The following is a 10,764-nucleotide window of genomic DNA, read 5'->3' on the forward strand; positions in this document are numbered from 1 at the left end:
TCAGCCCTGCCCACTGCTTCTCCAGATTTCCAGAGCTAAGTCTGTTTCCCCTGAGCTCAGCTCATACCTCCCATACCTGCTGGGAGGTGGACACAGATTAAGGAGCCAGGACTGTGTACAATTTCAACTGAAGAAATTCATATATCTGAGCCCTCCCATTTAGTTGTTCTGCAGCTCCCTCTCTCTTCACATAGGAGCCAAGTAATGTAGCTCTGCCTGTATGTACCATTCGGACACTAATCCACCTTCTCTACCAAATATTTTGTTTTTTGGTTTCTACAAAATAGGAGTTTGGGGAGTCTTCAAATATAGTGAATTGATTCCTCTCGGGTCTACATGGGACACACACTGTCTACATTTGGAAGCCCCTTATGAGAAACCAAGCCCTCTAAATGCATGTCTGGGTAAATTAAGGTTTGCTCACTGTGTCTCTGAGTCTCTGATTCCTTGCCTAGAAAATGGATCTGATAAAAGCTGAGTGAAAAAAATGACAATGCATTGAAGCATAATTTTTAAAATTGTGATTTATTATTACAATCTAAAACAAGATTTTCCTGTCTTACCTTAGAAAATTTCCTTAGCTTTTTCAGAAGAAACTACAACCTACCAAAGCACAATGGTTGTAGGAAGGCTGTTCGATTGGGTCACTAAGAAGGCCTGATGAAAAGGTGGTCCATCTAAAATGCAATGCAGTGTCTATAAGGCAACCTGTGTCCACATCACTTTCTGGGCATAACCAGCCCTACCTCCTCAGAGGGGATCTGATCCTAATGCATATGCGTTTCCCTGGACAAAGGTAGGGAGTCTGATTCAGAGCTGCTCTAAAGCCTGTCTGTGCAGAATACTTCATACCTGTAGTTCCTCTTCCTACCTTGAATGTGAAGCAGTACACTCAGTTTCAGAGTTAGAGTTTTGATCTCTGTAAGTTCTATTTGAAAAGACCAAGGGTTGGCAAAAAAAAAAAAAAAGAGGTACAGTCAAGGATTGGAATAAAGTCCTAGGAACAGAGTCAAGCCCAGAAGAACAGCAGTTTTGGAGGACTATGGGTTAGGTTTCTAAGATTGATGGTGATCCTTACAAGTCAACCTGTTACACTCTTTGCCTTGGGTCCACAGAGCTTTGTCATAGCTCTCTCTTGTAAGTTTCTTAAAATCACTAAAGAGGATTGCTTGAACTCAGGAGTCTGAGATCAGCCTAAGCAATAGAGTGACAATTCATCTCTACTAAAATAAAAAAATTTAGCCAGGCATGGTGGCATGTGCCTGTAATCCTAGCTATGATGGTGCCACTGCACTCCAGACTGGGCAACAGAATGACTCTGTCTCAAAAAAAAAAAAAAAAAAAATCAGGAAAGTGCCCCATTTTCTACTACTCAGATCCTGTTCAGTTTCAGTGATGAAGCAGAGGTGGATCCCGATACCTGAAGCACCTCTTACTGCAGTTCATCTAAGTCAGCCTTTACCCAGCCTGATCTGCAGTTCAGACAGTCGGAAGGGCTCTTGCACAGGTTAGACAACTACAGTTCTCTCTGTCATCAGTTTTCATGGTTTCTCATACAGCCCCTTCTCCATATATAGATACTGGAGATTTTGCCCAGTGGATTCCCTCAAGGTCTCAGTTTCATTAAACCTGTCAAGGCTTCCACAGATTGTTTTGCCACCTAGTAAGACTTCTTTCAAAAAAAAAAAGTGAAATAGGGAAAACATTAAGTGGCAAATGAGAATGATAATAGTCCTCACAGGTGAAGGTGTCCATAGAGACAGGAGATAGGTGGCTTCATTTTGGTCAGCAGCTCACCTGGGCCAGTGGAATGTCTTTGTTTGGATAAAAAAGACCTTTCTGTACCTCAGTATAGACAACCAGGGACGGAAGTGCACCATATGAGCAGAATGGCTTTCATAAGAGAACAGACAGTCCTTAACATTTTCGGTTCAGTTCCCCAGAAGAATGAAAGTGAGCAATTTTGAATGGAAATGATTGTCAAATGGGAACATAAACTACGAGCATATTGGCAACAAAGGAAGTTTAGCGACAACACTCCCTCAGTTTCAGTTAAAGTGATTTACGCTAAGTTGATAAACCAGTTGGTTTAAATGGTCACAGGGCATTTTGTCTGTGACACCTCTCTTGACCTCAATGACTCCAGTCATAATTAGTCTAACCGCACATGTTCTAAACTCTCACACGTCTTGGATCAGGCTACAGAACTTAACACATGGAATATTCATTTGCTGTACATGTGTCTGTCTACCCAATAAAGTCTGAGCTTCTGTTCCTGGGGTTGAGCAAGGTGAAGCACTTGGTCATGCCCTCTCCATATCTCGTTTACAAATGAAAAGTGCAACACAGTGATATGCCACTGGATATGAAGGCAGGAATCCTGTATTTGACCCTAGATCTATTTCTGCAACTAACTGGAGGTATGGAACAGAGATCAATGGATCTCAGATGCTTCTGTGTTCAGTGATCAACAGGTCTAAAATGTCACTATGCAGGAGACTTAATTAGAAAAGTCATTTTACAAATTTAGATTCTTAGCTTAAGAGATCCCAATTTGAAAGTGTTAGAGTGGGGCATAGAACTCTAATTGTAAGTATTCTAGGCTTGTTACACTGATTATGATTAATCAATACAGTTCTGGAAACTGGGACTTAAGTGATCTCTAAGGCTACTTCTAGTTCTAATATCTGAGTGTTCTAAGGATTCGTAGACATCTGAATATGAATCTTAGACTAATTTTTATGGTTTGTCAATTCATGTGTGTGTGTGTGCTCATGTGTGTGCTCCTACATCATGAAAAAGTAGAACTCTTCCTTTACTTCATACAAAGTTCAATCCACAAATTATAAGTAAATTTTAGATAATTGGTAGTGAGGATGAATTTGTTAACACCAAGTTTGACAGAGTAAGAGTAGAGGCTGAAGATAATAAGGCACTGATCTAGAACAACATCAGTGAGGAGGAAGAGGGAAGGAGATAATTGCATTAAGATTCACAGGGATTAATGAACAATTTATGCAGATTAATGTCATGAGTAAATTGTGTGACTTATTCAGAAAAGTAAGCATTCCTGAATAAACCTCTACTTTTAACCTGAATGTCAAGTAAATGATAACAATATTTTCTAAGGTTTAGAATATTAAATGAAGACAAGATTTGAAAACAAACCAATAAATTGCAATAAAGACATTACCTTTGAAGTGCCTATCAGAAATCCACTTAGAGTAGCTCAATAAACTTAAATTGGATATATAAGTAATCGAAGGTTGAAAAGGCACAGAGATAACCACACAAAAGAGATATCACTTTTAAATGTAGGAGCAAAGGAGTAAAGGTACTCTTGGGGGCTACTGCTCAAAATTCTCTTACTTGTACGTAGCTAGAGCTTGAACCTATGAGGGGGGGACACAGTACCAGGTGCCCAGGTCTCTTAGTGGGGTACACCACATAAGTCATGCTTAAAATTTTAAGGGGAGCAATGCTCAATGACTGATGTACAGGCAAATGAGGCAGAGGCCCTTGATAGCCAGTGTTCAGACTTCTGAGGAGGAGACATGGTCCAACAGGTGCGTGGATAGACAAGGTGCATAGAAAAGCAGACTGTAGCTCAGCTGGTCCTCTTACAACCAAGGAGGTAGAGCTAAGATGTTGCTGGTCCTTTTCTAGCACATTTGTGGGGCTGCTGAGAAAGTGGAAAGAAAATAAAGCCTGAAGCCTGGAGCCAACCATCTGCTGCCATTGGAATGCTGCTGACAAAAACAGCATAGGAACAGATGCCTTCACTCTTCATTTTGTTTTCCACTCTCCTGCTAATACCTTTCATTAAAGGTGCTAACTGGCCAAGAAGTATGACAAATGTAGTTTTCAGAGTCTCAGCACAGCACCACAGAGCAAAGAAGTCATAAAAGTAAAAAAGTAACACCATGTCATTAATACATAAAGAGTGAGAACTTATGGAATGGAGGAGATTGTTTAGAGATAGCACGTTTAATAAGAAGAGGATGAAACATAGGTGAAAGCAATCCCAGCCAAGAGAATATTAGCAAGAGTCAGCAAAGAAGACTGAGAATGTGTGGAGAAGACAAAGAGAAATGTCCAGCAGACAAACATTCTCACAGGCAGAAGAGAGAGAAATTAAGGTGCAGGAGATAGATCACCTTGTAAAATGTTTCAGAAAAGGCCTGAAAGATGAATGCTGGCCATAGGTCACTGGAGTTAGCCCTGGTAATTTACTAAGAGAACAGCTACTATTAAGTGACTAAGGAGGTACCTGATAGCTTTATAAAGAGAAATTCCATTAGTATGATGACAGCTAAAATAATCTTCTCCTTTTCCTTCTCCTTCTCTTTCTCCTCCCCCTCCCCTCCCCCTCCCTCCTTCCTCCTCCACTGCTGCTGCTTCTGCTTCTTCTTCTTCTTCTTCTTCTTTTCTCCTCCTCCTTCTCCTTCTCCTTCTCCTTCTCTTCCCTCCTCCTCCTCCTTCTCCTCCTCCTCTTCTTTTGAAACAGGGTCTCGCTCTGTCATCCAGGCTGGAGTGCACTGGCTCACTGCAGTCTCAACTTCCAGGGCTCAACCCCCAAGCAATCGGGACTGCAGGTGTGAGCCACTACATCTGGCAATTTTTTTTTTTTTTTTTTGAGACAGAGTCTTGCTCTTGTCACCCAGGCTGTTGTAAAATGGCATGATCTTGGCTCACTGCAACCTCTGCCTCCTGGGTTCAAGTGATTCTCCTGCCTCAGGCTCCCGAGTAGCTGGGATTACAGATGTGTGCCACCATGCCTGGCTAATTTTTATATTTTTAGTAGAGACAGGGTTTCACCAGGTTGGCCAAGCTGGTGTCGAGCTCCTGATCTCATGATTTGCCCGCCTCGGCCCCACAAAGTGCTGAGATTACAGGCGTGAGCCACTGCACGCGGCCTAAATTTTTAAAATTTTTTGTAGAGATGGGGTCTCTCTCTGTTGTCCAGGCTGGTCTTGAACTTCTGGGCTCAAAGGATCCTCCTGTCTTGGCCTCCCAATGTGCTGAAATTGCAGGCATGAGCCTCCATGCCTGGCTTTAAGACGTTTCTATAGGTTGAGAAGGAAATGGAATATGAAAACACTGGAGACAGGAAATGTATGCTGTATTTCAAGTCATTTGACATTGACAGAGAAAGAAGAGGAAAAAGAAAAAAAGAAGAAATGAGAAAGCCTAAACACACTTAGATTCTCAAAGGCAGTTAGTTTTATGTGAGACAATGGATAAGGAATTTCTAGGGAAAATGCAGAAACAGAAAAATCCTCTGATTGAAATAGGTAACTTTACATAATTTCCTCCAGCATAGTTTTGAGAATAAGAAAATTAGCACCATGAAGACAAGTGGCAATACCAGAAGATCTTTCAAAAACACATTTTATTTCTTATTTTAAAACATTTTACACATTGTCTTATTCCAGATTTTTTTTTCTCTTTTATTTGCATCTCTATACGAAGCCAGCTTAATTGAATAGAGAAGAAAATTTTCTGGAGCAGTGCAGAGGGATTTTGCTTCTTCTGTTCTGGGAGGGTGTGCTGTAAGTCTTCTATGATGAAATAGTCTGTGATATATGCTTTCCTCTGCTAGAAAGCCAGGACTCCAAATTTTGGCAAATTAGGGAAAAGGCAAGCCTCGGTTTGCCATTGTTATCATTGTTATCATCTGAAAGGGCAGGGATCGCAGGATCACAACAGAGATTTTAGAAAGTGTCTTTTTTTTTCCTATGTTTTTTTTTCAGTTTGTTTCCATTTCTTCCTCCATTTAACTGTTCACCTGAACACGCTGAGAAACGTTCCGTCTTTAGGATTGCCTTTTGTTGTTCTGTTATCCTCCAGTGTGCTATTTTGTGGACATGCTAAGCAGACAAGTCCAGAAAGCCCAAAGTTGGGATATAAATGTGACTAAGTCAGTAACCGTATAATCTTCTTGAGTCTCACTCTCCTCATTTGTAATAAGGGCATTGAATTTGACGACCTTTGGGGAACTTACTGCTTCAGAAACCCATGATTTGATCAATTCTCACTGCAAATGGCCAGAATGAAGATATTGCTCCATCTACAGTCAACTTGAATTTTGATATGGGTGCATTTCATTCTAAAACTTGATGTTTTAGATCTAACAGGTAAATGAACAAGACTCTAAACAATTCCTACCTATAAAAGAGAGAAAGGAGTACATGACAGTGATACTGCTGAAGCAGCCACAATTAGCATCTGGCAGGTATTCCCTTTACTGAGAGGTTCAATCTGCTCACATTATAGATAACAGAATCTTGGCACAGAGGGCCCAGTGTCCTACAACTGTTTAAAGCCAGAGCTATAACTTTAGAACTCAATTCACCTGAGTGCCAGTCCAACCATTCCATTCCATCTGTTTTATCTATTTATTCAATGGCTCACTTTTTTATAAAGTGAAAAAAATCATTAATATGCCCCGTGTCAGGAACTGACAGTGCAGAGGTCAACAAGATATAGTGTCTGCCTGGAAGAAGTTCACAGCCTAGGAAGGGTATCTCCCTGTAGCATTGGAAGCTGGACTAACATGGTTTCAGATAATCCAAACTTTGCAGATCAAAGAGAGACGGTGCAGAGAGATTTGTCCCGCTGATATCGCAGCCAGAGAATCTTCACCTCTTTCATTCTTGCAGCTGGTGCTTAGTTTTTAATGTTTCTTTCTGGTTTTGCAGCAATATGGTGTTAATTCAGCTCTACAGCCCCCAATCTTTACTTCAAAGGTAAGACATTCAGCTTCACAGTGACCTTCCATTCTCTTACAAATTAGTGCTCTATGAATTGCTGTCCTGGCTAAGTAAAGAAAGCAATTTGTCTTTAGTTATCTATTAATTAGTAACTATAAGATAAAATTACATTGCCCAGGCCAAATTCAGACTTCCTCATTACCGTAACTCCTAGAGACACAGACTACAAACCTAGAAATTAGAAAAATCAAATGTTATCTGAATAGCCATGTCTGAGCTCACACCCCTGGGACAATATAATCAATGTCCTTATTAAATAGCTAATTGGAAAAAACAGAAAAGATTTTCATATGTCAAAATCATATCTAGCTTGTACAGAAACAGAATGTTTCTTCCAAGGAAGGTGACAAAATACTTTCTAATTCCAATGAACCATCGTTATCAACAGATTTTTTTTTATGTCTCCAAATAGTCTCTGATTTACAGCAAAAGTTAAAGATTGTTCTGTTACATTACAGGCAGACCAATAGTAGATCATATGCCCTGGCATACGGTTTTGGAGTCTCACCATTTTAGGTAGAAAGATAAACAACATGATGCTAGTCCTTCTCAATTTACTGTGCAAAGAACACCAACGGAATCATGTATTTAGTTCTGACAAGCAAATTTAGAGGGACATAGGCAATGTGTATTCATTCATAACAGAGATTAGGTTGAAGGGAAAAAAAATATGTCAAAACAGGAACTTTTTTAATTGTTAAGATACATTCTTAGGAAAAAATAGTGGAAGAAGCAGCAGTTATTCTCAAAAGGAGTAATGTTCATTCCTCGAAATAACAACTTTGGGGGAAGAACAGTACATATTAGCTGCCATATATCTGAAATATTACCATGTGGAATATATTTTGTTAGTGCCAAGTTAAGGCAAAGACTAATGGAAAGAAATTTCAGGGACTTAGATTTCTGCTCCAATTAAGGAGAAATTTTTAAATAGTCCAAACTTGAACTTGGGATACTGTGAGCTACAGACCACTGAAATCTATCAGGTATCTAGATAATCAATTGACACCACACACACACACACACACACACATATATATAATCATATATAGGGTGTTGAATACTGAAACATAGCAGAGAACAAAAAAATAAGTAGAAGAACAAATGACAGTTAAACAATGGTAAACTCTAACATAGCATAGAGTATGTGCCTGCCACTGCCCAAGCAGTTATATAGAAAGATTGTTAAACTGTCCCAAAGCAGTCATTTTTACTTTCAGACTTTTAGTCGTAGAACCCCTGGGTTCCTCTAGACACATGAATATTTAGCTAATCACATCAGCTCCTAGCTTCCTATTTCTATATGTCCACATGAACAAATCTGGAAAAATGAAAAGGGAGTGGAATGATGTGAACTGCTTCTATGTAATCTTAATCATGTTCTATACTTTCCAACCCTGCCTATTAGAACATCCTTGGAACCAAATACAATGGTCAACTGTTTAGGATGGCAGGGTTGACCTTCAGCCCAAATCACAACAAAACTCGGTGAAAGAGAACCCTCTACCCTCACCTAGCCAACTTAGCTATTTTTGGACTTTTACATGAAAGAGAAATAAGGTTTTGTCTTTCTTCAGTCACTCTATTATTAAGATTCTTGATTATAACAAGTTAGTCTCTAATTAACATAACAAGTTTATTCATCTTCAAAACAATGCTATTATTATTATCATTTATAGAATGGTAAAACAGAGGGTACATACAGCTTATAAAGATTAGCACTGAGATCCAAACTCATACAGTTTGGCCTAACAGCCTGTGTTTATTGCCTTTTATATTGATCATTAAGTTCACTTCTAGCTCTGAGGTTCTATGTGATTATGGTGATGGTGGTGGTTCTAATTTGTGCCCAAACTATGCTTATTATTGTAATTCAAATACATCTGAGATGAGTTTTGTGGACAAGGAGCTATTATGCCTCCACATCCATAGACTGATCTGAATAAATTGGAGTACTGATTAAAGTGAGTGGGGAAGACAATTTAAAAAGAGTTTATCTATCCCAGAGCATTGTCTGACATCTATGAAAAGATGCTGAGGGCAGAAAATAGGGAACTGCTTTTACAACTGAGACTGTCATGGAGTCACTGAAACTTTCATGGGGTCAAGGAGGTCACTGAAACAATGGAGTCACTTAGACTTTCATGGGGAAATTGTTCTTGGGCTCTGTTCTTTAGTTCTAGTCTTGTCTATTTCCAAATGTGCAATACAAATACTACTTCTGTAGTATCTGTACTACAGAAGTACAGTACTACCAGGAAGCCTATCTGTATTTCCTACTTAGAACCAAGTTTCCACATCTATGGCTTCCCTTTATACTTTGCACCTTTTACGGCACTTGTGAAAACTGATTCATATTAAAGTTATTTGTGTATTTTCCTGTCTCGTTGATATACTTACTTATACATGTTAAATGTATTGGAAGCTTATTTATTATAGACATACAGGCAATGTCTTTTTGAACAACACAGATAGAATAGACTAATAACTTCAAGCAAATTAAGGTCAATGTCCACGCTTTAATTATATTTTTACCTTTTTATTTTACCTACCTTTATCGTAGTGGACAGAACAATTTCTTATAAGTGGTTGGCACACATTCAATATCTATTGGTTTTCTAGGACTACTGAGGACAGAATGTATAATAAAGAAATGTAGAAATTCAGGAGCCATGAAGGAACAGACAGGGGGCTTTGTGATGCATGGAGAACCTCTAATAGGAAAAGCTTCACAACAGAAGGAACGAAGGATAGTTGAGGAGGTATGGACATAAACATTTCTTAGGAACACAGTCGTGGTTGTATCAAGCAAAGAGAATCTCAAAGATGCAAAGACTTAAGAGATTAGTGAGCAAGATGTTAGTTTAGTGGTTTTAATAGTGTAATTTTCAACCAGTGTGTGAAAGCCAAAAAGCCTAAAATAATTTATGGCTAAGATATTTGGACCAACGACTCAGACCTGAAAAAAAATTAGCTGTCTGAGGATCTAGCAACACAACTTCAGTTTAATTTAGACTCCAAAGGCTGTACTTCCCTAACTTAACAAATATAATTTGGCATTTGCCTTGGAGATTTTTTTTTTTTTTTAATTCACTTTGGAATATGCTGAACCTGGCCCGGCACGTGGCTCATGCCTGTAATCCCAGGGCTCTGGGAGGCAGAGGAGGGGCGGATCGTGAGGTCAGGAGATCGAGACCATCCTGGCTAACACGGTGAAACCCTGTCTCTACTGAAAATACAAAAAAAGTTAGCTGGGCGTGGTGGCGGGTGCATGTAGTCCCAGCTACTCGGGAGGCTGAGGCAGAAGAATGGCGTGAACCCGGGAGGCAGAGCTTGCAGTGAGCCGAGATCGCGCCACTGCACTCCAGCCTGGGCGACAGAGGGAGACTCCATCTCAAAAAAAAAAAAAAAAAAAAAAAAGTGCTGAACCTGCGTTGCAGATTATAAAAGGAGGAAAGAGATCTAAAAGTACAAAGAAGTCTAAATTCCTTGGCAGGGAAGTTGACTAGATACTATTAAGGTTGGGGACGTCCCGGTCAATGTGCTCCCATTGTTTTGTGTCTGAGCTCAGGAAAAGATTTTCAGTGACCGGTTTGCCTTGGAACCTTCAACTTTGTAAAAGTTGAACTTTCTTCTCAAAAGACAGATCCTGAGCAGACTGTCATCTCCACCTCTAAAAGAATTTCCCTCTTACCTTGGAAAATTTGAGCAAGAAGAATGAAAGCAGCAAAAATAAAGAAAAATATTTTCATGGCTCCAGGCATCAGGGGAGAGCTGATGAAAGAAGTGCAATAGCTGGAATCAAGCTCTTTTATCAAGGGGCATTGATCAAAATATGTTCTACTGCCCTGAAGGGGCTGGAAGTCAACTTTGGTTTGTAATGTTCGTTGGGAACATACTATTTTCCATGCTCCACTGATTAATACGTGGGCTGATGAATCAGATTTTATCTAAGTCACATTTATGGGAGAGAAACGCAGAGAACCCTGTC

General features: G+C 39.6%; 1 protein-coding gene across 1 annotated transcript; it reads right to left on the reverse strand.

The window, feature by feature from the left end:
* Positions 1 to 6,588: 6,588 nt before the first annotated feature.
* Positions 6,589 to 10,619, reverse strand: LOC105525250 (beta-defensin 107A). Its single transcript, XM_011960801.1, has 2 exons — positions 10,468 to 10,619; positions 6,589 to 6,819 (listed from the first exon to the last, which is right to left on the reverse strand). The coding sequence occupies exons 1-2, from the start codon at positions 10,535 to 10,537 to the stop codon at positions 6,677 to 6,679; spliced, it is 213 nt and encodes a 70-aa protein (XP_011816191.1). The 5' UTR covers positions 10,538 to 10,619; the 3' UTR covers positions 6,589 to 6,676.
* Between the last annotated feature and the right edge of the window lie 145 nt (positions 10,620 to 10,764).

The sequence above is a fragment of the Colobus angolensis genome, unplaced genomic scaffold (assembly GCF_000951035.1).
Source record: "Colobus angolensis palliatus isolate OR3802 unplaced genomic scaffold, Cang.pa_1.0 Scaffold525, whole genome shotgun sequence".
NCBI lineage: Eukaryota > Metazoa > Chordata > Mammalia > Primates > Cercopithecidae > Colobus > Colobus angolensis.

Coding starts and splice junctions, on each gene's coding strand:
- LOC105525250 (XM_011960801.1), bottom strand. CDS start 10,537: ATGCCTGGAGCCATGAAAATATTTTTCTTTATTTTTGCTGCTTTCATT. Junction 6,820..10,467: donor TCTTGCTCAAATTTTCCAAG/GTAAGAGGGAAA, acceptor TTCTTTACTTAG/CCAGGACAGCAATTCATAGA.